The sequence below is a fragment of the Sylvia atricapilla genome, chromosome 6, assembly GCF_009819655.1.
Source record: "Sylvia atricapilla isolate bSylAtr1 chromosome 6, bSylAtr1.pri, whole genome shotgun sequence".
Taxonomy (NCBI): domain Eukaryota; kingdom Metazoa; phylum Chordata; class Aves; order Passeriformes; family Sylviidae; genus Sylvia; species Sylvia atricapilla.
The window spans coordinates 9,920,070-9,947,077 of NC_089145.1; the positions used below are offsets into that span (position 1 = coordinate 9,920,070).

At 50.3% G+C, this 27,008-nt stretch overlaps 1 protein-coding gene across 1 annotated transcript in view; it reads left to right on the forward strand.

Annotated features, from left to right (window-relative positions):
- The first annotated feature begins 2,685 nt into the window (after window positions 1–2,685).
- The window catches only part of BAHD1 (bromo adjacent homology domain containing 1), a 32,620-nt gene continuing 8,297 nt past the window's right edge, over window positions 2,686–27,008 (forward strand). Inside the window, exons 1-2 of the mRNA XM_066320673.1 lie at window positions 2,686–2,985; window positions 22,632–24,275. Coding sequence (XP_066176770.1) covers window positions 22,649–24,275 — 1,627 coding nt within the window. The 5' untranslated portion in view covers window positions 2,686–2,985; window positions 22,632–22,648. The remainder of the gene's footprint in view (window positions 2,986–22,631; window positions 24,276–27,008) is intronic.

The following is a 27,008-nucleotide window of genomic DNA, read 5'->3' on the forward strand; positions in this document are numbered from 1 at the left end:
GACAATCTCTTAATCCCTGCTGGTTCCTGGCCCACGTCTCCTACAGCCATGGGGCTTTACAACCCCTATTACCACCAGGTACAACCTCAGCAAGGTGCTGCCACAGCCCAAATTGTGACCTGGGGACAAAGATCCTTGTTGTGCTGCTGTTCAGGCAGTCTATAGCCCTGGATGTTATCCCTTTCCCAAAAAAACAAGCCAGAATTTGGGGTAGGAAGATCTCATGTCGAGGCTTTGGTGGTTTGTTCTTCCCAGGTAATAAGGGAAGAAAAAGCCCAAATGCTGCATCTCAGCTGTGTTGCCACCTGACAGAGGCCGGAGCCTGGCAGACACACAGACATATTGTTCTGGAATCAGCAATTAGCTTCCCATTTTTCCCCCTCATCCCTTTGAAAGAGGGACGAGGAAAGGCCCCACTTCAGAATAAATTAGTATCTCAAAAAAGAGGGAGCTCTGCAGATGGCTCCGTTGTGCTTCACACTCTTGTGCAGCTCTGGAGCACACAGCTCCCCATCCTCAACCTGTCCATTGTCCAGATGTTCTATTCCAAACACCTGGAAGAGGAAAGGTGGCCTCACCTTCACTTTCCCCCAAGAGCAGCTGTTAAATGACATTTGTCATCAAACTTCAGCATGATTTTTTCCCAAGTGTTTCCCTCTGGATCACTGTCACACTGTGGGTTTACAGCTTGAGTTGCAGGGGAGGGGTTCATAACTTTGGAATTCCCAGATTCTTCATTTTTTTGCTCAAATATCATTCTGTTTAGCTATGGGGGTCTGAGGTGGTAGATTTTGGAAGTCACATCTACCAACTGGAGTAAGTTGCTCTGTGTAACACCAAAATTGAACTCTTGATCTCAGACTGCTGTGATTTTCCTCTTGTTCCTGTGGCTCACAGCAGAGGGAAGAACTCCAGTAAGATATCATTTTTAGGGAACAATCTGGCAGCACTATGAGCTGCCTTCACATTTCAGGTGGGGAGCAGCTCTGGTCTGAGGAGACAGAACCTTTGTCCTTGAGGAGTGGCTCTCGGTGATGTCAAGCGGCATTAAATAGAGTCTGGAAAAGTCTCATCCAACAGCTGCATTTCCAAAGGGCAGCAGTGAAATAGGGTAATCACAGAATATCCTGAAGTGGAAAGGATGCACAAGGAACATCCAAGCCCAACTTGTAAACCATATCAGAGAGTTTTTAAGGAGAGTTTCCCTTACTGTACCTTGAGGGTTTCCAGGGGTGTAGCTGTTAAGGTTATTTAGTTTTCCCTGCTCCATCACCAATGACTGGTATTTGTTTCAGGAATCAGTGTCTCCAAATAGCTGAATTTCCTCTTAAGCTTCTCCTGTGTAACATCTGGATCTTGCAATAATCATAGCAGTGCTTGATCCTGCTCTTGTTTGCAAGATCCCTGTGGACCACCGGAACAAGGCAGGAAGTATTTCAGGCTCTTAGGTCTCCTGCAGTTTAGTTGAATTTCAAGCAGATCATCAGGGTCTCGCCCTCATTGTGTGTGTATTTCTCTCCTGGAGCCCCATGGGTTGCTTGTTCCATGTGTCAGTTCCTTCCCAGCTGTTTCCCAAATTTAAAAGAAATAGGACAAATCTGGTACTGGAACAGGCTCCCCAGGGAAGTGGTTACAGCTCCAAGCCTGAGAGAGCTCAAGAAGCGTTTGGACAATGCTCTCAGGCACATGGTGGGATTTTTGGGGTTGTCCTGTGCAGGACTAGGAGTGGGGCTCGATTCCTGTGGACACAACTCAGAAGATTCCATGATTCTATGGAAAAATCCCATTCTGCAACTGATGGAGAGGCTTCGGTGATGGGGACTGTGATATGGATAAAGATACTGATCAAATAACTTCCGTGGCTTGTTGGGTTTGCTTTAGGGCTTTAAACTCCTTTTTCCAGGGAAACATGGAGTTTTCCAGATGTTCTCTTTGCTGCCATGTGTCACCTGCTGGTAAGAGCATGGAACCCACGGACACCTGAGCGCCCCAGAGAGGACGGGTTCTGAGGGGAAGCTCTGGGACACCTGAGAATTCCCGGCTGGCCTTTTCTGCCCTGAAACGCAAGGGGATATTCCCCTGGTGCTGTCGCAGAGGGCTGCTCAGGGACAGCTGCCACACAGGGGCTGTCCGCGGCCTTTCCAGCGCCCACCTCGGGGTGGGAACGATGGGCGCTCAGACCAGCTCTGCCTTTTGCCTCTCCTCCCCGGCAGCTCTCAGCGGAGCTCCCGCCGGACCCCCGGGACTTCCAACTTTCCCAGAGTTTGGATGCAGGGCTCGGTTTAAGTGTGATTGCCCCCGGGATGCGCCGGGCACACCCGGGAGGTGTGAGGACGCCACGGGCACCTCTGTGGGACCCACGGAGGGACCACTGACAGGCGCGCGGGGCCGCCCCACGCCCCCGTCCTGTGAGGGAATTGCGGCCATCGGGGGCCCCCGCAGCGCTCCGGCGGGGCGGTTATCCCGGTTATCCCGGTTATCCCGCGCCACGGGCGGGGGGCGGCAGCGCGGGGGGCTCCGTGAGGGGAGTGGGGGGGCGCCCAGGGGGGCTCGGGGCGGGGGCGGGCGCGGCGGCGATTGGCCGCCGGCGGCGGGGAGAGGCGGCCGTGATTGGCCTGCGCGGCGGGGCGAGCGGCGGGCGGCGGGCGGCGATTGGCTGCGGACGAGGAAGCAGGAAGGAGGCCGGAGGCGCTCGCGGCTTGCGGGGAGTTCGCGGCGGCGGCGGCGGCGGCGCCCCCGGTCCCTCCTCCGGTCCCTCCTCCACCGCCCTCCTCCGCCCCTCCCGGCCCCTCCGCCGCCCGCTCCGGCCTCCGCCCGCCCGCTCCGCGACGCCCCGCGGCCAGGGGCGGGCGGCGGCGGTGGCGCCTCGTCCCCATCCCGCAGCCGAGGAGGCGGCGGCGCTGACGCAGCAGCAGCGCGGAGCTCGGGACTCGCGGCGCTCCCGCCGCTGGATTTCTCCCCCCCGGGGCCTGCGGCAGCCTCCCGGTGAGTCCACGCGCGGTCCTCGCGGCGCCGGCTCGTCCCTCCGCCCCCGGGAACTCCGCCGGGCCGGGAGCAGGTGCCGCCGCCCTGGGGTTCGGGGGGGCGGGGGGTACGCGGGGCCACCGGGAACTTCCCGCGGCGGCGGGGAAGCGCCGGGAGGGCACGGCGGGCTCGGTGGCGGGTGGGCCGGGCCGGGCCGGGCCGCCGTTACCCCTCGCGGTCCCACCGGTGCGAGGCCGGATCGGCCCCGCCGAAAGCCCCCGGGCTCCTCCGCCCCTGCCGCTCGGGCAGCACAAAGGCGGCGGGGCCGGGCCGGGGGGGCCCCGGGGAGTTGCGGGGCCCGTGGCCCCGGGGGACAGCTCGCCCCAGGGGCCGCTCGCCGCGGCATCGCCGGATCGGGGGCCATTCCCGGGGAAAGCCGCCGCTGTCCTCGGCCCCTCCGGATCCGGGAGCTGAGCCGGCGCTGCCCGGCCGGGAGTTGGCACAGGACGGGCTGGCCGGGGGCTGGTGTTTCGGGGCTCCCCGCGCCCGAACGGGGCCAGGAGCCGCTCCCCTGGGGGCTGGACGGCTGAGTCCGTCGAGTTCCCGATGGTTTGCAGAATGTGATGCCGGGCGGGCTGCGAGCCCCGTCTCCCTGTCAGGCAGGTGCCATCGAGCCTCTTTGGGGGACAGCGGAGCAGTTTTCGTTTCCATCGTGATTTTTCCCACTTGCCGTGCGCTCCCCGTGGCTCTGGACATCTCTCCTTTCCTGCCGGCTGCTCCGGTGGCCGACGGCTTGTTTCCTCTTCTCCTTTTGTGTAGCGGTGGCTCCTAATGGAGGCAGCTCCGCTGGCTCCCTCTTTTCCAGCTGCTTCTACAAGGCGCAGGAGCCAGCACATGTGACTGGGCAGATCTCGGGAAGACTAGCAAGTGCTCCCCGGGCTCCTGCTCGACAGCCAGCCCCAACACGGGGATGCCCACACCCCGATGTCCCTTTCCCTGCCCCGGCACAGGGAGGCACAGGGATCCCCTCTCTTTGACGAGAGCAGCCATGAAAACTTAAAAAATACGAGCATTTGGGATCTATTCTGTTTGCCTCTCCCCCTCCCCTCGCTCTTTCCACGAAATGCTTATCTGAAAGAGGTTCTGGTTGTGTTTTGTTTTAAAGAATCCAGCTGCCCCTCGTGCTCGCTCTCCATCTGAAGTCATCATTGTCAGGAGCAGGCGAACCTCAAAGCAAGAGGCTTTGCCGGGCTTTTGCTTGCCTGGTTAATTGATCTGTCCATCAGTTTGCCACAATTAGCAAGTGTTTGCTCCACGCCGAGGGGCTCTGTGGTGTTCTGGGGGGCTTGGGGTTTTATTTTAAGGCTTCTGGTCCTCGTGGTTGTGAGAAAGAGTGACATGAACTGTGTGATAGACTGATGCTTTTGAAATCTTAATGTGATTTAAATACCAGCACGCTGCTGATCGCTTTAACAGAAATATCCTGCTCACATATTCATCCCGAGCCATCCTTCACATTTGTCATGTCCTGGCTACCTGAATCGTTCCTGAGCTTCAGCTGGAACTGTCTAAATGTTTGCTGGTGATAGGAAATCGTGCATTAGTGTGATTTACCAGGACATTTTGGATTCAAACATTGATTTCTGTTTGTTTTCCTCCTGAACTCAGTGCAGCATTTCCAGCTGCTTTCCGGCTGCTCTTCTCGAGCAGAGCAGGGAAGTGTGTAGTACTACTGATAGGTGTAAAATCAGCTGGAAAACGCCAAGCCTGCGGGGAAAAATAATTCCCTGAACTTTGTGCGAGTGGATCCTTTCTGGATGCTTTGTTTGCTGGGGGTCGATGGTAACAGTTGCACAGAACAATAAAATGCAACTTCGAAATGTGGGGTTTGGGGGAAAAACAGTCACACCCTTGTGTCTTGAGGCAGAAGTGTTATTTTGGATGCTACTGACGTGTTCTCATCCGACTGAATCATTCAGTTAAATGTCGGTGCTCTGTCCTTCTTGCCGGTTAGTCTGCATCACCTTTCTGTCTGTGCTCTGGAAGCCTTAGTGTTTTGTTTATTTGGCTTTTGAACCAGTATCACAGGAGAGTTAAGGTTGGGAGGGCCTCTGGGGACCATCCCCATCTAGAGCAGGTGACGCAGAAATGTGTCCAGGTTGGTTTGGAATGTCTCCAGAGAGGGAGACAGCCTAAGCAGCCTGTTCCTGTGCTCTGCCACCCTCAGTGGGAAATTCTTCCTCCTGTTAAGGTGGAATTTGTTGTGTTTTAGGTGATGCAGGTTAATTTTGTTTGCTGTGGTGGTGTTAATCGCTGTTGAGTGACTCAGAGGCTCTGTGTGACACGTGTGCTGGTCCAGTCTGTAGAGATCCGATTTAGGGAATGCCTGGCCATGATTTGGGGGGAAAATCTGTCCAGCTTTTCTAATGCTGCTGCAGCACTGAAAATAAGCCCTTAGCAGCAAATCTGTCCAAAGTAAACAATTGAAAAATAATTAGGAGTGGTAGGCAAAGGCATGCTCACTGCTTGGCATCGTGTTCAGATCACAAGCAAATGAATGGATGATGAGATTTGGCACTGCAAAACCAGGAAGGTGTGCTCAGGTGTGCAGATATCACATCCAAAAGGAGCTGTGTGGGGCGCTTTTTTTTGCCTCATCTCCCAGTTAGTTGTCCCCATTTGGACATCAGGAGGGATTTCATAATGTAAAGGGTTGTCAGGCACTGGAAGGGGCTGCCCAGGGAGGTGGTGGAATGCCCATCCCTGCAGGTGTTCAAGGACATGGCACTCAGTGCTCTGGGCTGGGTGGCAAGGTTGGTGGTTGATCACAGGCTGGACTCGATGATCTCGGAGTTCTTTTCCAAGCTCATTGATTCAGGGATCTCACTTAACCACAGGGATACAACTTATGGAAGCAGTGGTGGAACAACCTCAGCGTCACACCCAGCCAAACTAAGGCACAACTCTCACGTTGGTAATAATAAATGAAGCAGTGTTCAGACGACTGAGAAATAATTTAAAAAAAAATCCAAAATAAGCAGCCCAAAGAAGTCATAAATCTGAAAATAGCTTCAAACAAGCTGTGAGCTGGCAGGGGCTGGGGTGGCTGGGCTGTGACAGAGAGGGACGTGCTGCGATCCCAGGGGATTTATCTGTCCAAGGGCTCTGACCGTCTGGTTTGCTCTCCTGCTTGAACTCATGATGTATTTATGTGCCTGCTTCCAGCAGCTCATAGGTGAGCTGGTTTTATCCCCAGCTGCAGATTTGGGCTGTCTCGAAGTGGGCTGTTCTCCAAGTGGGAAGGCTGGAAGATGTCACAGTTTTGGATGCAGGCAGTGTTTAAGGGGAAGAACAGGGGGTGTTTTGTGGAGGATGCTCTGAAGGAATTGCTCCTTGTGTTCCAACATGAGGACTGGAGGCTTTGGGCCCTTCACAGCTGTCCAGCATGGCAGCTCCTCTTTTATTGAGACCAAAGACATGGATTTAATGGCAGAAAATATTCAAATTCATGGCCAGATTGTTGCCCTCAGTGAATGAGTTACCTGTAAGAAGACCATCACAATTTTAACTCTCTATGCTTTCACTGCCACCTGATATCCTTGAAGTGGGGAAAACACACTTAAATTTGATACTAGTGGTTTTATTTCTTAAAAGACAGAAATAAACAAGATTGTATGGGACAATGCCATAACTTTGTCTAGTTGTTGCCCAGATTTGCTATTTTAGCATGGAGCTTTATTATAAATAAAGTAAAATAAAGTAGAATTAAGTAGAGTCACAGTAATATTTCATGTGAATTAAAAAAAAAAACAACAAACCCCTTCCATTAGAAGAACAAGACACTGGAAAACTTTATCATGCAATAAAGTGAAATGAGGGACTGAAGTTACTAAAAAGAGAAACCAAGGGTGTCATTAAGAAAAATAAATATAAATCGGATTTAAAATCAACTAATTTGGGCCCTGTCAATATTTGTGCCATTGGAGTTTAATTGATCTGTTCCGTGTTAGTTTTTCTCTGGCTGTGTGGGTGAAACCCCTATAAAATCAGAGTATGGAGAGCTGGCAGGATATAACAAGTGCAGTCAGGTGAGGGAACTGAACTTGAACCTCTTATTGAAGTCTCTGGTCTCTCAAAATTACGACTGTATAATTTCCAAAGAATAGCTTGAGTTAAATCATTGTGGAAGCCCCTCAGTGGGGATGGCAGTGCTGCTCTGCTTCTGGAGAAAAGTAGCTGAAAAAGAGGATGGCTGCCCTGGAGGAGCAGTTGTTTTCCCTTTAATCTGCTGATTATTGATACACATTAAATTTCAGGACATCTTCCATAGAGGGTGGGTGGTTATTAACTCCACATGGCTCAAAAATAATTCAAGGGACGCTGTTGATTTTGGCCTGATTCGTGAGTGATGCTCACGTTTGGCAGTGCTGGGCTCTTGCTGCTTGGTGATGGGGAAACGCATGGATGTGTCTTTCCTTAAATTTAACCGTGTGGGAATGAGCAGTGTAACAACACCCTGCGAGCCTGGTGGCACCGGGCAGTCCCCCCAGTGCCGGTAGCGTGCAGCTAAATCAACACTGTTAAATGGGGAGGGAATGTGTGTCACTCCCCGGGAGCACCGCGTGCTCAGGGCCCTGCCGCTGCGCTTTTCCCACGTGGCACGGCCGGGAATGCCGCTTTTGTCATCTCTTTTAGCAGCTCGGATTTAAATTAGAGGGGCATTTTCGGTGGAGATGTTTGGCTGGACCTTGTCTCTGAGGGCTGCTTGGAATCCTTCGGTTTGTCCTTCTCCTTCCTTCACCGTTTAAAATTCCTTTTAAGTGCTTTTGGAGACTTGACGGCGCAGGATTTTGAGGGGTGTTCGCTGTCACACGTGCAGCCAGGCACCGTGACAGGAGCGTGGTGGCATCAGGGTGTCAGCTCATCCCATGGGATGGCACAGCCGGCACGGTGCTGCTTTGGGATCCGTGTTGTCTTGTGGCTCCCTCCTTCTCCTGCCCAGAGAAGATGCAACCCAGGTGGGATTTTTCTGCTGCTGTATTCCCTGGGCACTGCCCTGTTGTGGATGGAGGCGCTCCGGGAAAAGGCACGAGGGAGCGGGTGGGATTTGTGTTAAACGCGTGGTGCTCAGGAGTAAGATGATGCTTGGGCTCCGAGCTGCCGGGTGCTGTATTCCTTGTGTCCCAGTTCTCCTAAACAAAGGTATGACTGAAGAAAATTACGGTTTTTAGGTTTTCCGCCTTTGTAAGGCACGTCACAGGAGCGCTCACTGGGACCCATTGTTCTTCCAGCAGTTTTTGAAGGGCTTTCTCACCCTCCGCTTTGAAACTCTGCAGCTCAGCAGTCTTGATTTTTATTTTTTTCAAATGAAAGATCTTGGCTTTTAGAGGCTGCCTGTATCTCAGTATTTCAAATTATTTACGAGTCTCTTAGAAATAAAAAGCAGGCGTTTTCCTCGCATTGATTGCAATAAAACTGCTTTGCTGGCAGTTGATTTTTCGGTGCCTGAATTATCATCCTTGAAATAAAATCTCAGTGCTTAGGGAAGCATCGAGATCCCAGGCATTGCTTCCTCCTTACACCGTGCCTGGCCTTCTATTGTTCCTGCCTGTGGCCTGTGGGAAGCAGGGAAAATCGGGAGCTTCAGCCAGCCTTCCCGCAGCACAGCATTATCCGGTGCTTGTCTTCATTGTGTCTCTGAGTGCCTGCGGAATACCTGGAACAGGCTGAAATCGGCAGCGGAGGAGAGCGCCGGGCAGTTCGGGGGATGCGGGGAAAGGATGGCTGAGCTGAGTTTCGGAGGCAGGAGGGAGCGGGGCCGAGCTGCCGCGGGTGGATGCTGCTGGAGCCGGGAGCAGCCGGGGCACTCCCGGTGCTCGCATCCTCGCCGGGCAAGTTCGGCAAACTAAGGAGCATCTTCGCTGGAAATGGATCGAGGGTCACATCCCTCGGGAGGGCTCTCTCTGTTAGGGCACTCGGCAGGTTGAGCGTGTTCTCGGCTGGGGATTCAGTCAAAAAGAGCAGGATTTGAGGCGGGGTGGAGAGGAGCTTCGAGGTCTCTGCTGAGGGAGGATGGAGAGGCACCGGGGGGAATACAGGCAACGAGCATTAAGCTGCAATAATCACATATTGATAAATAAGAGCGGCTTGAAAGGAGGGAAAGCAGGAAGGTGCAGGCTTGTGGAGGGAACTAGTGGGCAGCAGGAGGTTTATTTTTAATGAATAAAAAACTTGTAAGAAACAGATGCAAGAGGCGTGTTTGGGTTTGTTCCTTTGTTCAGCTCAGCCAAAGTCAGTGGAAGGATTCAAGGTTGAAGATGGCTCAGAGTAAGGAGACAGAGCAGCTCTCTCCAAGGTGAGCAGGAGAGTAAAGGAAAAGGATTTGGCAGCTATAATCATGTGTAGACAGAGGAAAAAAAGAGATTTTCTTAAAATCCTGGCTAAATGCCAGGCATCAGAACAGGTACGGAAATCCTGAGTTGGATAGGTAAATCCCAACGTGGGAATTCCTTAGGTTTCAGCAAATGGCACAGGCAACAGAAGTGAACCAGGCATTTTGGGGATTTATTCTGTAAAAATTACTTGGTTTGTCTGACTCTGTGGCATGTTCCTAATTCCTGGGGTGGTGATTACCTAGAGATGGCCCCTGCAATAACCAAGCATGTGGTAGGCAGAGCACCTGGGGAATATGCAATGCCCTGCTGTCTTCCCCCTTTTTCCTTCCCAAGAACTCTGTCCTCTTATCCTTCTAGATGTTGGGTTTCATCAGCAATCTCTAGGGATGTAGTTATTTGGGATTTCTACTGTCCTCCTTGTGTTTTGGTTGGAAAGAGGTGAATCCTTTCCAATTCTGTTAGAATAGACAGTGTGGCTGGGAAGCAATGTTCAGCAAACCTTAAAAAAAAAAAAAAAGCTGTTAGCTATTTTCCTTTCTTCACGTTTCTTCTCATGTAGTAGAAGAGGACCCAGGGAATAATTCCCACTTGAGAATAAATTGCCAGCTTTGCTGAAAGTGCAGTGCTGACACGTCTGGGGCTGTAAAGGGGTGATAGGAACCCTGCCCCTCTCGGTGTCTGTGGGTCAGGATCAGTCACCAGGAATAACTTCAGCCTAGGGATGAAGTTTTGGATGCGACTGGCTTAATTACAGTGCGGATGGAGCATCACTGTCTGTGCTCAGCCCACGTGCGATCTGCAGCAGTTCTCCTGCCTGAAACCACTAATGAGCTTAAGAACTCCCCTGTTTTCTCAGCGCTTAACAAAAATTAAATCCTTCCCTCCCAACAAAACTGGTCGCGTGCTCGGCCTGCTGCTTTCATCAGGAACAATGGGTGAGCGCTGACCTTCCTGAGATGCCACCTCAGAGCTCGTTACTGAATAATTAGGTGATCCTTACCCTTCCCACAAAGCTCGGGGGCTGTTTTTTGTATTGATAACGTGACATATCCCAAGGCTCGGCCTTGAATTTCAGGCGCTGGGCTGTTCCAAACTCCATCTGTCCACTAAGTGAATGTCAATCCAATTTAAGCTTGCATATGTTTCCAAGGAAACCATGGGAGGCAGTGGGGAGAAATGGATCATGGAGGGGCAGGGAGGCTAGCGCAGCAGCAGCGCTTTGACTTTTCACTATTTAAATATAATTAAAGCCCAGTTCACTGTAATAACCCTATATAGAGCAGTGTCTGGAGGCCTTGAGAGTCAGATGGTTGATCTTAGGGTAGCCTGTGTTATGTGTAAAACAAACATAGTGAATTTAAAAATAAGAAAGGAAAGGAAAGGGGCTTCAGGGGCTTCCGTGAGACCCCAGTCCAGCTCGTAGAGCTCTGCACTTTCTTATGTAGATCCCAGAATAATTTAGATTGAAAAAGACCTCCAAGGTGGCTGATCACCACCTTGTCAGCCAGACCAGATCACTGAGTGCCATGTCCAGTCATTCCTTAGACACCTCTGGGAATGGTGACTCCATCACTGTCCTGGGCAGCCACTTCCAATGTTTGAAATCATGGCTTTGGGTAGTGAGGTCCTAATTTTCTTTCTCTCAGGCTGGAGGGCTCATGCAGCCATATAAAAACCTATCCAGCCCTCAGCTGAACACAGCAAGCTGTGAATGGACCCAGAGGAGTCTTCAAATATGTATTTAGACCCCCATGAAAATATAAATGGAAAGTGTTTAGATAAATTTAAGACCAGTGTCCTGGTCAAGTTAAAAGAGCCAAATTGGGCAAGTCTTGGGGCAGTCTAGGCTAATGGAAGATGTCCTTGCCTGTGGGTGTTGGAATGGGATGATCATTGAGGTCCCTGCCAACCCAAATCTTTCTGGGATAAAACACGTTAATGCTGCACACTTGGTGTACTTGTGTTTGGAGGGCAGTAACTGTGACAGGCCTTGCCTGGGGAGCAGGAAAATTGGTGAATATTCGGATATTTGGTCCTGATCCCTCAGATAAGCTGCAGGTGCTGTGGTTCCCTGAGGTCTCTTCCTTCACCAGAGGTGTGAGAACTTCAGGCACAGCCCAGCTCGAGCAGAGGCGCGGAAGGGAAGCTGTGAGGTGACAATGAGCAGGAGGCCCCAGGGGTAATTTGGGGTCTGTTCCTTTTGCAGACCCCATGTCAACCAGGGCTGAGACCTGACAGAACTTGTGACATCATCTAAGAAGTGTCACTCAACTCTGCTGGTGCTCCCACGTGTGTGGCAAAATTGTAAGCAGGGTGGGAAGCAGCAGAGCTGGAGACTCAAACACAGACTTTGTGCTTGGTTTCTGTTCAGAAGAAATGAGGGTTCCCCTGCCCCATTTCCAGGAATTCATCTTGAACTGAGAGTTTAAAAGCTGCAGAATGCCTCGGCTATATGTCTGCTGGCTTTCTGAAGCAAAGTGTGTTTCTACCTGTTAATACGGCTGTTAAATAAAATGTTTATCTTAGTTATTGAAATGAGGAGTGAGAAGCTAGCTTTGGAGCTCTAAAATGGGATATTATCTGTCATTTTAGTTTGAAGAATGTAGCAGCCTTAAAATGTTTTACTGTGACAAATAGCTGGAGCTGAAATTCCGGTGTCTGGGGATATCCTGCATGGATACATCTCTCCTTGTGCACTGTAACTGCAATCTGAGGCAGAAACTCCTCAGCTTTGAGCTCTTTGCAGCTGTTGTCCAGCATCAGATCCTCTTTGGGTCAAATCTCCTGGGATTTGGACTGCCAGCAGCAAAACTGGCCGTATGTGCTGGGCACGGGCACTGGGAATTGTCCTTGGGCTGAGCTGTGGGATAGCAGGAGGGTTCTGGCTGCTCGTGGGGGCTTTGCAGCACATTCCTCCTTATCAGCTGTTTACCCTTCCGTGGTGGGCACAGCCTGGGAAAGCAGAGCTTGCTGCAGCTTGCTTGGATCTTCCAGCAGCTCCTGGAAACTTCCTAGCAGCTCCCCCGACGTTCGACCAGTAGCTGAGAGCGTCTCCCGCTGCCACTTTGGCTCTGCTTCAGCTGGCAGCTCGTGCAGCTCAGGAATCCCTCTGGGATCGCCTCTCCAGTCGCATTTCCCGTGGTCTGGCTTCACACGTTGTCTCTTTGTACCTCGCTCCTTGGAGTCTGGTGCTCTGAACCGTGAGCATCTTTTATCCCTGTGCTCGTGTGCCGACTGGGATGGGTGCAGTTTTCCCTTCCCCATCCCTCTGATCCGTGCATTGAACACCTCAATCTGCAATTAATGTCCTCAAATCCTATAGCTGATAACGATGGGGATAATTCTGATTCCTCCACTTGTCAGTGCTAGGAGTGCCTCAAAAGTTTTGCTGTTTTTTCTCTATGATGAATATTCTCCTCGAGGCTGGAGGAAGCACTTGGGCAGTGGTTTTGCAGTATCAGAGCATCATTTGGCAGAACAGTACTTGTAGGACTCCTCTCCCTGCTACTCAGCACACCTGGATGTTTTGAAGCCACGGCCTGACTTCAAGGGACCTTCCTGAAAATTGGTTGGAGGCACCTGTGGCATTTCCATAAAACTAGGCTGCACTCTTTAAAAGCTTTGTGGTTCCCCAGAGGAAGTTGTAATTAGGCTCCTTTGCCAGAGAGCTGTTGGTTTATCCTCTGAAACTCCCACTGGCTCCATGGTGACCTGCACTAGTGGGAGAATAGAAGTGTTCAGCATCCCCCCAGAATTCAACCAAGAGCTCTTGGGACCAAGGGTGTGACTTAGTAATTGTTCTTAACCTTTCCTGATGCTCTTAAGTCTATTCTCCTCCTGGCTGTGCAAGGTGCAGTGAAATCCAGGTAATGTTTCGGTGTGATGGAGTGTATGTGGCCCACCTTAGTGAAGCAAGTCTGATCCTAGCCGCGGCTGGGGGAGCTGAGTGTGTTTAATTGCTGCCTTTCCGAAGGGCCAAGCGGCGTCACGCCCGTGTGGGTCGATAAATGCTCCCTAATGAGTGCATATAAACCAGATCACTCCCAGCACGGGCTGCAAACTCCTTCCAGTCTATTTAAAGGTGGTATTTGTTGCCTTGACTGATCAAACCCGGGGCACAAGCAAAGGTGTGTGTTTAAATTCACCTCTAACGATGTGGGTAAGGGATGAAAGAGCTGGGGCAGCTCCTAATGGGAGTTAAACGGGCTCTCATGGAAGCGTGAGCTAGGTTTCTCCTTGTCTGAAGTGGCTGAATTGCCTGTGTTTGGCTTGTGGTTCCTGGGATTTTAACATGTTAAAACATCCAGCTCCTGCTTGAGTTTTCTCTCACCAGATTTCTGATCTGTGCCAACTGCTGGTTCCTAGAAATGCTCCTCTGGCTCAGCTCAGGACCCTTGGCAGCACTGAGTCCCCTGCTTCCTGGGCTTAAATGATCCAATTGGACCTAAATTTAAGTGATTCCTCTGCTAACACCATAGGAATTAAGGAACTTGTTCCCCTTGGAGGCATCAGCTGCTGCAGCACCATTCAGCAGCGCTACATCTCCTCGGACTGATCTAATGCATGAAACCAGTTGAGTTGTGAAATTTTAGGTGGAACTTCTTCACTTACCTTGTGGGTTAATGATTTGTAAATACTGTCTCTGGCACTAATGAGAGGGAGGAAGTGTTTCAAGCAGGTTTAGGTAGGCTTGGCAGTTCTGTCTTGGCTAAAATGATGTCACCGGAAGATGTGTGAATATACACCTATATTTGTGGTGGTGATTGGTCCTGTATTTTGTGAAGGAAAAAAAAAATGTGTATTTTCAAGCCATGTCTGGACGTTTATTCCAGAAGTTCCCAAACAATTCAATGATTCATGGAATGACAGAATGTTTTGAGTGGGAAGGGACCCTAAAGCTCCTCCATTTCCACCCACTGCTATGGGCAGTGACACCTTCCATCAACCTGTGCCAGGACCTCACCACCCTCACAGGGAAGAATTAGATTCTCTGATTGTAGTTCAAACCCTACAGAATTTCCTCCAGATTTAAGCTCTGCTCAGCATTCGGTGCAGCACTGTGGTTTACAAGACATCAGGGAAGGAGAGGGTTTGGTTCCAGGAATTGCAGTGGGAATGCAAGAGTTCTGTAAAGTCTTTCTTTGACTTGAGTTTCGGATTGGGATTGAAACTCTCAAACACAAAAATGCTCAGCATAACTCATCCTCTCTCGCCTTTGTCCTCAGCTGGGAACGTGTGGGGTTAAGGCTGGTGTTTCAAGTGATGATCAGAAAGTGAGAATAAAGAAGTAGAAAGGCTGTTTTCTTTTGAAATGTCGGTTAAACTTTGAATAGAAAGAGGAATCAAAACCTTTGATGAAGGAAATCCCAGAGAGCTGTTTTGCTGTATGGACAACTCGCAAGCTCGCTGAGGGTGAAGTAGCTTGCTATTACTTCTTAAACTGTATAGAAACAAAAGGTACTTCCAAATGCAAGATGATACTGTCTGAAGTGCTTATGCTAGAACTGAAAATAATTCAGGTAGCAGTTTCAGTCTGAAGAAGTAGTTCTGGTCAGTGTATTTTGGATGGAGATGAGTCAGAACACAAGAATCCTCAAAAATCCTACATGAACTTGTTCTTTTACAGAGTTTTGTTTTGCCTGCTTGGGTTTAAAGCTTCTGTAAATTTATGTCGAGGTTATAAACATGCGTGTCTGTTAAATTTTTTAATTCAGGCTGTCTTTTGCACTCCTCAGAGATGATAATCCTTAGAGTCCATACCTGGAGCCATAGTGCCAAGGATTTGGACGCTGAGGTGGGGCACAGGCAGTTTAGAGGAACACTGAAGTGAGGAAAATAAGATGAAGATTATTTAAAGGAAAAAAAAATATATTTAAACCAGATATTTAGTTAAATGTTACATTGAAGGAGTGCCTTGCCCTTCCCTGAATTTCTTGCATTTCTTTTATCTCCCCTAAAGCCAGTTTTGAACTTGTGGAGTAGGAATGTGTTGTCTTTGGATCCTGAGGGTGTCGTGCCACCAGTTCCCAGTCAGGAGAGAGTGAATGGAGACCTTTGTGGGAGAGACGTACCAGAGGGAGGAGAAGGGAAATCCGGATCCAGAGATAAGATGGCAGTAACAGCTCCATGACATGGAGAGGAGCTGGCAGGGATGCACCTGCCCTTGAAATTCCCACAGGCAGCACAGTTTGCAGCCGCACGTGTAGAACACGGAATCACGGCGCAGCTTGAATTATTTAAGCTCAGCAGCCTGAAGGAAGCTCCTAAAACAGTCATGGAAGGGTGCGATTATAATATATGGAAGAGCTTTAATATTTACTATAGAAAAACCTTACACCTTGTTCCTCAAAATAAAGCCTTGGGAATAATTTGTTATTCCATTTTGTCCGTGAAACAGGAAGAGTGCCAGAGCTATCTGAGCAAAGTGACATGTGATTGATATTTTACCAGACTCAGCCTTCTGCCTCAAAGGAATCAAGTTTGCATTTTGCATATATGAAAAATCAGATGAGCAGGGCTTGTGTGGGTTATTTTTTAAAAACCTTGATTGGCAAAGCTTGTACTCTTTCTATAAACATGACTGCAAAAGCTGTCCCGGAATATTTTTGACTTGGTTTTTCAAACTACTTATAGGCATGTTTTAGGGTGTTGTTGGCGTAGCTGTCACATGGCAGCTTTGTACAGAACCTGTTTAAAATTGTAACAGGCAATTCTGTGTAAATGAGTGATATTTAATAGATCTGGTATTTTATAGAGTCAGAGAATCCCAGAATGATTTGGGTTGGAAGGGACCTTAAGGATCATCTCATTCCACACCCTGCTACAGGCAGGGACACCTTCCACTATCCCAGGTTGCTTCAAGCCTTGTCCAGCCTGGCCTTGGACACTGCCAGGGATGGGGCAGCCACAGCTGCTCTGGGCATCGTGTGCTGGGGCCTCAGCACCCTCACAAGGAAGAATTTCCTCCCAGTATCCTGTCTAACCCTGCACTCTGGCAGTGGGAAGCCAATTCCCCTTATCCTGGCACTACCTGCTCTTTTAAAAAGTCCCATTCTTTCTTGTTGCTGCTGTTCCCTGGCGTATTTCAGGATTGCAATATCTGCGTAAGCTTCAGCCTTCCCAGTTTTTCCAAGTGGTCTGGTGTTCGCCTCCCATCTTTTCCCGTGTTTCTCTTGCCTAATCGCTGGACTCTGAATGCCTTCATTAAAAGGAAACCTTAGTAACTAGTTCACTGGGGAGTGATGTAGCAAAAGCCAAGTGTCAAAGCATCTCTTTCCATCAAATTGTCAGCCTGGAGACAAGCTCAGTCTCATTTCCACCCCCACATCCTTGTACTTACCTGCAAATGCCAGGGAATTCCTTTGCCCTACCTGAGCTTTCCTTGCAGCAGCATGCTTAAGGCCGCTTATCCATGGTTCTCCATGGGTTGCTGCTACTGTGGGAAGCACGAGTGATGGATGTTGTTTGGGAATTGCCATATGTTCTATCACACTCTAGAATCCATTAATTCCAAGTTTCCTTCTCCTCCTGGTGCGTCCCTCCCGAACTTGTTGAAAGGCAAAGAAAATACGTTCCCTCTTGAGAGTGGGAAGGTAGTCATGTAATCCATCTCTGAGCAAACTGAGGGCACAGAAACAAATCCTGGTCTCTGCTTCCAGTTTTCCCTTGCTTTGGAGTGGGTTTGGAGTTTGGGGAGACAAGGATAGCTTTGCCTGTGGGTAAGCACAGCTTTTGCCTCTTCTGCACAGAGGCAGTATGAAATTGTGGCTGTGCCATTGCCTCTCAAGCTCTGACCCCATTCGGGCCAATTTTGGTGGGATTTGGAAGGCTGTGAAGAGCAGAAGAGACACCAGAGCTTCCCACAGACACACAGAACAATGCTGCTTTATGTTGGGGTCACAAGCAAAAGGCTTATGACAGCTCTTGGAGTGGAAATCTGCAGTTCTTCAAGGCAGTAGGAAGTGGTTTTGCCAGTGTTGATCACGGGTGTTCAGTGAAAGCTTTGCTTTCAGGAACTTGGGGTTTGCTTTAATGCAAATATGTGCCGGACCCCAAAGCTTTAGGGCTCCAAACTTGATCAGGGTTTGGTGCCTGATGTTGGAGTCGCTGAAGTCCCTTATCAGTCCCCGCATTTGTTTTTTGCTTCATCATTTCCTGCCTGTTCTGCTCGGTGGCAGGCTGTCACTGGCAACGTGACACAGTGTTACAGCTTCTTACCATCCCTAAAGGAGAGAGGAAAGCTGGTGCCTTTCCGAGAAGGAAGGAGTGTGCTTTTCCCGGAGTCGTGTTAATTAGCCAAACAACCTGCCCTGTTGTTGATTTTGAGGAAATATTCTGTGACTCCCCCACACCTGTACGTTGTTCACTTCCACTGGTGTTTTCCTGCCTGTCCCCTTATTTCCTCCCTTGTTTTCCTACCCCATTTCCCTCCCCCTTTTCCCCCACTTTTTCCCCCATTTCTTTTCACCCCCTCATTTTTTCCCCTTTTTTTAATCTCCCTCTTCTTTTTCCCCCTCCTTTTCCCCTATTTTTCCCCTTTCCTCTTCCCTGAGAATGCTGCTTGCTGAGGCTGTGGCGAGTGTGAGAACAGCCAGAGAAATGTAATTTTGGCTTCCCCAGACAGAGCACTGCCACTAGGCAAGATCTGAAACCAGATAACCAAGGCTGAGCCAGACCTTCCCAAGGAATCATCCGGGGAGCTCCTCGGGCGTGTTCCCAGCTCTGGCTCCGGGTAGTGCGGGTCAGGCCTGCTCCCAGCCGGATTCGCTCCCTGTGCCGCTGCTGTCGGACACGCTCGGCACTCAGGGTGTGAAGCCCCGGGCTCTCATTGCAGTCGGCTGTGATTTATCACGGCCACACACAGGCTGCAAAACTCCCAGCCGGGTGGCTGAGCACACACAGGCTTTCGCAACGGGGCGTTGGAGCAGGGAGTGAAGCAGAGCCCAGTCCAGGACAGCTCCCAGAGATCCTCTTGGCTGTGCCAGAGTTGCCCCACATCCCTTTTTATAAGCCTTTTGGGAGCTGTGGAGGCCGTGCGTCCTCATGGCTTTCAGGAGCTGCTGGCAGTGAATCATAGGATCTTGGAATGGTTTGAATTGGAAGGGATCTTAAAGATCTGTCCTCCCCGCCATGGGCAGGGACACCTTCCACTATTCCGGGTTGCTCCAGGCCACATTCAGCCTGGCCTTGGACACTGCCTGGGATGGGGCAGCCACAGCTTCTGTGGGCAAATCTGTGCCAGTGCCTGAGCACCCTCACAGGGAAGAATTTCTTCCCAGTATCCCATTTAACCCTGCTCTGGTACGATGGTCAGAGCTGTGCTGATGAGTGAGAGAAAGCAGCCCTTGCTGCAGCCTAATGAGCTCTGTATAAAGAGTTTCCTCCAGAGCATGTGGATGATGGAGCTTTCAGTGTGTCTCGGGAGAAAAATCAGGACTAGACCCTGGGAAGACGAATTGCAGCTTCCAGCAGCTACAGATTTTCTGAATGTTTGAGAGGGAGGTGATGTTTCCACTCACGGGACGTGCATGGCATTCAAGGAACTCAGCCTGGGATACCTGATGCTGCTGTGATTTATCCGGATTTCCCATAGCTCCTGCAAGGCTTCTTCCATGCAGCATGTTCCTTAGAGCACTGGGAATTACTCACCTGCAAAAGCAGCAGGGAGAAAGGAGCCAATCCTCCAGATACTCACAGTTGCAGGGCTGTTGTCACAGCATAAAGTGTTCCAACGGAAGTGAATAGACAGGATTCAAGTAGATGGGGCTGAGAGTCATCGGAGCGATGCCGTGCACGGAGAGGAGGATTGGTGTTGTCGTAACTCTTTGTGTGTTATTGAAGTGCCAAATGGATTAGGAGCTTTAAAAGCTTTAATTTCTGTGCTTTTGGCATCGTCTCTTGGAACGTGTGCGTCTCCGTAGTGAAGCTCTGGAGAGGAAATGGGGCTTGAAGGGGTAGTCCCAGACTAGTTTCTTCTAATTTCACTTGCAATCAAGTGCTGGAGAGGGAGAGACAGATGCTGCAGCTGCATGATTACAGAACATGCAGCTGTTATCACACTTGCTTCTTTTCCTGCTAATGAGGCATCAGCTCTCTCCTGAGTTTGCTGTTTGGGTAATGGTTTTATTCTAGTACAAAACTAGAAGTGGTTTTAATTTTTTTTTCCTGATCTGGTTTGGGTTCAGCAGCTGGCAAGATGGTTTTTCAGAACTGGTCTGGTTTGAGGAAGGAGTTATCAGAGGAGCATTGCCCAGAGAAGCTGTGGCTGTTCCATCCCTGGAAGTGCTCAAGGCCAGGTTGGACAGAGTTTGGAGCAACTTGGGCCAGTGGAAGGTGTCCCTGCCCACAGCAGGGAGTTGGAATGGGATGAGCTTTAAGGTCCCTTCCAATACAAACCATTCTGTGATTGTAGGATAAGGATAAGGATGCAGCTGGATAGACTGAGCTGCTTGGAACTTTAATTTCCATCACCTCAATGTCTTCTCACCGTTAATCCAGTTTCTCAGCCACAAGCAGTAAATGGGTGGTTCTGATTTAAGTACTTTCAGTTCTTGACATTCTCTTGCACTTTCTTGGAGACTTCTGGGCACAGGCAGCTTTTCTGTGCTTTGTGAAGCAATACAAAGGTGGAGAGAGGATGAAGAGCTCAGCCACTCTCCCTTCCTAGCTGGCAGGAGCACAATACTCGCTGGAAGGAAGCTCGACAGGCCTCTGATTTTGAGGAATGATGCATTTGCCTGTCAGAGGGCTGAGTTTTGAGCTGTGTTCAAAAGCTCTGTCTCTGTGTTGTGCGGAGGGAAGAGGAGGTAATTGCTGAATCCTAGGTGAGCTGGGAGCAGGAGCATCCCCCTCACAAAGGAATCCATGCAGTGCAGGTGATTGCCGAGGTGTGAAAAAACATCTGAGTAGTCCAGCATATTAAGGATAGGTTTTGTTCCATAGGTGCTGGCAATGAATCACAGAATCCTGGAATAGTCTGAGTTGGGAGGAATCTTAAAGCTCAAACAGGTTACCCCCTGCCATGGGGCACTTCCACTATCCCAGGTTGCTCCAAGCCCCATCCAACCTGGCCTTGGACCCTGCCAGGGATAGGGCAGCCACAGCTTCTTTGGGCAACCTGTGCCAGGGTCTCATCACGCTCACAGGGAATTTGTTCCTAATATGTCATCTAACCCAGCCCTCTCTCAGGGTGGAGCCATTCCCACTTGTCCTGTCACTCCAGGCCCTTGTTCAAAGCCCCTCTCCAACTTTCCTGTAGGTCCCTTCAGCTACTGAAATGGACAGTTAGGTCACCTCAAAGCTTCTCCAGGCTGAGCAATCCCAGTTCTCTTATACCCCCTTCCCTCAGTCTCTCCCAACCTTTTCCTAACTTTAGAGTATCTATGGCATGAGCAGTCACACCTACAGCACCCAGTTTTTTGCAGTTATTCCAACTCATTTGAACACAAACCCCCCAGGATGTATGGTGCCAGACTGGGTCAGGCTCCTGCCTATGGAAACCTGAGAAGAACAAGGTGCCTGATGCTGGGTTTAAGGCAAACCATGGCTTTTTATTTTGGGATTTTCATCTCTGCCAGAAGCTCAGTCTCTCAGTAGGGACAGTAGAAAATAGGATCAAAGTTGCAAGGAAACCACTGGTCCATGTAGCCAGGGAAGAATTGTCCTCCTCAGGGCATGTTCTGCAGGATACCTGTTTTCCCTCTGCCAAATCCTGCTCTGCCTGATCCATTTTTTAAAACTGTCGTCCTCTTCCGAACTCCAGAGGTTGCATATGGTCAGTTTAGCCTCTTGTGCGAGAAGAGTTCTGGCGGAAATTCTGCCTGACTTGATCCTCCTATTTCCCAGAGCCTGATTTTCCAATGAGAAAAACGTGGACGCATAAGAATGTTTGTTCCCCACTGAGCTGTCCTCCTGGGGCAGCAGCCATGGGATATACCCTGTTTAAACAGGTGGAGGAACTCAGTCACCCCAAAACACATTGCCAAGAGCATGACATCTAGAAAAGCACCGTGCAAACCCCAGCGGGATTCAATTCCTGACTTTCTTTTAGTTAATGCATATATAAGTAAGGCAATTAAAACACATCGGGCTTATTTCAAATAGATAATCTAATTATCAGCTTGATTAAACCATATCAAATGAACAGTTCTTGTAATTCGGGAGCTTTGTTCTAATCACTGCCAAAGCAGTAGGAGCTTTAATTAAAAGCCTCAAAAGTGGCAGACCAGTGTCAATTGAGGGGAGTTACAGCCTGAATCTTGATTGCAGGGAAGAGCAAACACATCCTAGGTGGATGCTGATAAAAAGATCAGCTCATTGCTGCCAATAAATGGAATTTGACTATTTTGTAAATACAATTGGATGAAAGTAATTGTCGTTTGCTGCTGTTTCAGATGCTGAGAGACAGACTTCATTAAATCTATTCCACTGTCACTCATTTACACTGACATTTTAAATGTCTGTAGGTTGGTATCACCCAGCCATATCCTGTCTCAGCCTTGGACCTACAGCTTCTTATGCTAACATGTGCTCCTTCAGACTGCAGAATTCCTTAATTAAAAGTTGGGTGCTGGATAACTCGAGAAGCCCAGACTTCTTTTTCCTGCCATGAATGTATCTTTAGGGCCTCTCTGCCCATCGTGATTTGGTGTTCAATGCCCACAACTTTTATAAAACACAACTACAGGGAATGACAAGAGCAGCGGGCAGCCAGGTTCCAACCTGCACAGGGATTTGCATGTATTTAGTTTATTAATGTTGGCAGGTCTCTGCTTAATAGCCCAAGTTTTCTTTACACCTGAGTAGGTGGACTTTTTGTTTTTCTTTTGCCTAATTGTCTCAGAAAATGATACTGGAACGGGCTGCCTGTATCAACATGCAGGCAGTCACAGACCCGGGGTTATTTCTGCTCTGTGCCCTGGACCAGCCTTCAGATTTTGGAGATTTGATGGGAATTTGTAAAGTGATAGGAACAGCATCAGTGGAAGAGGGAGCTGTGTGAACAGCTCTCTGTCCAGATCCAGCTTTCCCCAGCTGCTGTGGCATTTGCCATCACCACCTTGCATTTAATTACTGTCGTGTTCCGTGGCTTAATATTAAACCACATCTAATTGCATCCTGTCTCTTAATTGGCTTAACTGGCCATCACCCAAATAGGCTCTGCTGTATAGAAACAAGCTTCCCCAAATATTTCCTAATTGGCAGTTGGTGCTTTGTGAGGAGATGGGACCCTCTCAGCGATATTAATAGCTGTTTTCTCCCGTTCGTTCCCAGGATTGGACATTGATCCTATGACGCATGCCCGGAAAAAACAACTTTTCCTTGTGAAACATCCAGCTGGTTCTGCTGGCCAGGCCTCGTCGCCAACAGGCAGCAGGAGGATGGACAGGGCCAACGCAGAGCAGCGGGACGGAGATGCCTCGGAGGCTCCGAACTGTCCCAGTGGGTTTGTAGGGAATAACAAAAGCAAGAGTTTGCGCGAAGTGCGAAAGACGTACCCGCTGAGGAGGCGGCTGCCCCCCTCAGTGAGCAAAAAGACCTGCAAGGTGCTCCTCACCAGGCTGGAGGATGTGGCTGGCTCTCTGTCCAAACAGACCCCGAGCTGTAAAAAAAAGCACCTTCCCAGCTGGGTTGAGGGTTTGGGATCTGCTTTGTTCTCTGAACAAGTTCAGCCTGTGGGAGTGAGCAAGAGTGAGTCATCCGGGGAGAAGTGCACAGTAACTTATCCCGGGCCGGAGCAGGACTTTGATCCTGCTCCCTCGGAGCCCAGGAAGCGCCGACTGGCCTCGCTGAACGCAGAGGCAGTGAACAACCTGCTGTTCGAACGGGACGATGGCTTGTTATCCGGCAGGCGCTTCCGCAGGGACTCGGGGAAAGCTGCTGGGGACTGTACCCTCAAGGGCTTGCAGTGCAAAGCCGGTGACAACTGGCCTGCCCTGGAAAAACCGGCTGTGAAAACAGGGAAAGGAAAGAACCGGCATGAGCCCAGTCAGAAATGCAATAACTGTGAGCATTCGGTGGACGAGGTCTTTGATGATGGGGCAAAGAGGGAGGATGGTGCCATCTCCTACCATCCCACCCCAAAGAGACTGGCCAGTCTGAACGCCGTGGCCTTCCTGAAGCTGACCCACGAGAAAGACCAACCCCTGAAACAGAGGAGTAAGTCGGATGGAGAGGGCAAGTCCGAGAACCACTGTTCTAAATCTACACTCAAATGGGCCAAAGCCGGTCGGAAGAACTGTGTCAAATCCAAGAAGGAAGTGGCTAGCTTGAAAATAGATGGGCAGCACGGCTGGCAAGGCCAGACCCTGGGCACGTTTGGGAAAGGGGAGCAGCGGGACTCTTCCAGGCTCTATGGGACGACAGAGCCCGTCCCTTACGAGTCGCTGTCTGGCTCCTTCGCCAGCACGGAGGGCTTCTACCACAGACTGCCTCTGCTCATGGGAGGACAAGCTTCCATGAAGCCGGAGTATGGAAGACCTGGAGAGAAATCCCCAACCCCCAAACAGGAATTTCATCAGCCTTCCTTTCCCGTGCAGCAGTTCCCTCCCTTGCCTGTGCCCGGGAATCACGCGGATTGTGGATGTCTCTATGAATCCTCAGATCTGACTCCTTTGAACGGGTTTTATGTTTATTACGGCCAAAGTGGATACAGTGGCTATTCCCCCTGCTCCATTTATCCCAAGGACGAGCTTTCGCAGGCCACGACCTGCGAGGGGCTCCTGGTATCTTCCGGTTCCTTGCCATCAGGTGCTCATTTCCAGCCCCTGCACTGGTGCAGCTCCCCGTACTGCTGCGGGGAGGGAGCGGCCGTGAGCAGCTACAGCGTCTGCGGCGTGGTGCATGTGCCGGAGGGCAGGATCGGCAGCGTGCACGCCGGACGGAGCAGCTACCCCTACAAAATGCCTTTTGCAGCAGGTAAGGTGCAAAGTGCACGCAAATCCCAGCCGGCCTGGGAGAAGAGGGTGGCTCGGTGCGGTGCCTGCTTGCCTGGAGGCTGGTTCCCTCTGCTAGCAGTTCTCAGCTCCACAGCCGAGCTGCGGCTTGGAAGGGATCCGCCTTCCACCTCCCCTTCCCCCGTTCTTAGCCCGGAGGGTTTTTCCCGCTGAAAGGTCTTGTTGGTGTGGAAAGCAGAGAATCGGTGAAAGCGTTTGGGCAGCAAGAAGTTGACTCACGGCTTGTCACGCTGGAGCTAAGGCTGAGCTTTGATCTGTGTAAAACGAGCAGGGTTCAACTCCTGCCCACCATCCCGCTGTGCCACGCCGAACGGAGGGTCGGGAGCACACCCAGATGAGTTACTCTTCCTGTCCCAAATCCTTGCTCTGGGGGCTGAGGCATCCTCACAGAGCCTGTGGAGAAGCAGGCATTGCCTCTGCTGTTAGACTTTCATGGTGCCAGCTGGGGGCTGCAGGCTTTTTGGATTCTGTGGATCGATCAGAGCTGGTAGGGCGGCAGAGGGAGTTTCACTGTGGTGGTCTAAGTGCCTGGCGCTCTGTTAGTTTGGGAATTCTTGATCCCGTCTTTGCTCTCCGTATCTGACAATGACGCGCTGGAACGAGGAGGGGTGAGGGGATATGGAAATGTCGTTGCTTGCCTGGCTCTCCTCTGTCCCCGCCTGCTTTTCAGACTTCCTGCTTTATCTTGGAGCTTTGCCTCTGCTGTTGAAAAATACCTTTTTAAATATTTAAAAGTGGAGTGCTGTGTGGGGGTTATCAGATACCAGTACTGTATGTAAAGCCATCAGGCTGGACAGTGCTGCAAAGTCGGTCTGTAGAGGAGGCTGCTCTCCAGCTGCTGGGAGTGCCGGCGTGGGATCTTTCCACTAACCACGTGCTCCAGCCAAGAGCTGGCATAACTTACCCTCTGAGAACAGATTTTCAGGTAGGTGGATGGAGTTCTGGTTCAGGCGAGGCTTTGTCATCTTCCGTTGTAGGAAGCTACTGAAACTCAGGAACGTTTGGTTGAAGTGTAATTTCTGTTTTCCCGAAATATCCCTGCTGTCATGGCTTCTTCCTATAGCAGCAGCCAGACAGGGCTTGCTGGTGCCTTCAGAGCTCTTGAAGGTGGAGTGCTCACAAGACAACCAGCTCAGCAGTGTGTTCTTGCCTGACAGTTTCTGTGTAGTGCCCCGAGGTCATACCAGTCTACTTTGTTCCTCAGCTTTTGCATGCTGGTGCCTCTGATTTTGTGCAGCCAGAAGGATGCAGGCAGTGCAAACGGAATATTTTCCAGAGCTCAGCCCTCCCTGTGGGTTCAGTGATTCTTCCTGGTGCTGGCAAGGGCAGCAGCAGTTCCAGGAGTGGGTATTTGCTAGTGCATCACCTTGCTACTGAGATCTCCCTTGCAGTGATTTCCTTCCTGGGGGAAACTTGGATTTAAAAACCTATAACACTGGAATCATTGAGATTTTAGTTTGTGGATTGAAGCATATAAGAAGGTCTCACAGAATACTGACAGGGCCTTAGGCTTAAGGATTGATTTTTATATAATTATGCACCTCTGAAATATTTTCCTTCCCTAGAGTGAGGCATTTTAGTGAACTGAAGAAGCACTTTGGCTGCAAGCAGCAGGCTCCCATCAGAGAAGGATACAGCCTGACGTGCCGAATGCTGTGTGTTACATCTGTCTGATTTGGTGTCTTCCACGTGTTTGCAGGGAAATATCAGTATCTGTGTGGTACAAATCTGAGGACTGGGCTGTGATCTTGGGTGATGGTTGGGCAGTGTGGAAGCAGAGGGGTGGAAAGGAGCTGGGACAAGCTGTGAGTGCTGCTTTAGTGCCAGTGCTGTTGGAGAGGCTGGAAGTATGTGTGACCAAGGAAGGAGTCCTGGGATGCCACCAAGAGCAGCTCTGCTCTTCTTCTTCTACAGGGCCCTGATGTTCAGTAGAGATTTTTGTGAAGCTTCATCCTGCTCTAGCTCTAGCTTAAAAGCTTAAAAGCTGCTTTTGTAAGCAAAATACCTGAGAGGTGATTCCTTGCTTCACGTGTCCTGTGCCTGCTGGTGCCTGCATCCTGATGTCCGTGCACTCTTGGGGGTTCCTGTGGCCTTCGCTACTCGGGGTTGATTTGATTAATTGATTGATTGATTGATGAGGATGATCTGTGGCATCCCTTGCACTCACAGCTCCACAGTGGTTTGGCTGCAGCCCTTAGGGAGCATAAGGTGGGGAGGCAGGAGTGAGTAACTTCCTGTCTCTGTGAATGAGGGGTCCCAGCAGTTCTTTGGCTGGAACTGTGTGGCTTTAGATGGAATTTTCCCTTCAGATTTGTAAGCTCTGGTCTGAGGCATCTTCTGGAGCCTGACTGGAGCTGTCTTTTAGTCACCCCAAAAAGCACAGTCTCAGGTTTAGGGAACAAGAGTGCTCCTATGTTGGTCCGGGAGCTCTTTTCCCGCTGATAGGGCGTAATTACAACTGGTTCTTCCATTGGCCTTGGCCTGGGTTGAGGCTTGTTTGTGACTCCTGAGCGGAGCAAGGAATTTCTGGGATGCTCTGAGAAGCAGCGTCAGCCGAATTCCAACCTGCTGAGGTTCCTGTGTCTGCTGCAGGGACACGGTTTTGCTGAGGGTGCAGCATCTTGTGGTCATGTTCCACCTTGTTTCATCTCTCTGGATTTATTTTGGAGAATCTTCTCAATTTTCCCTGATTAGT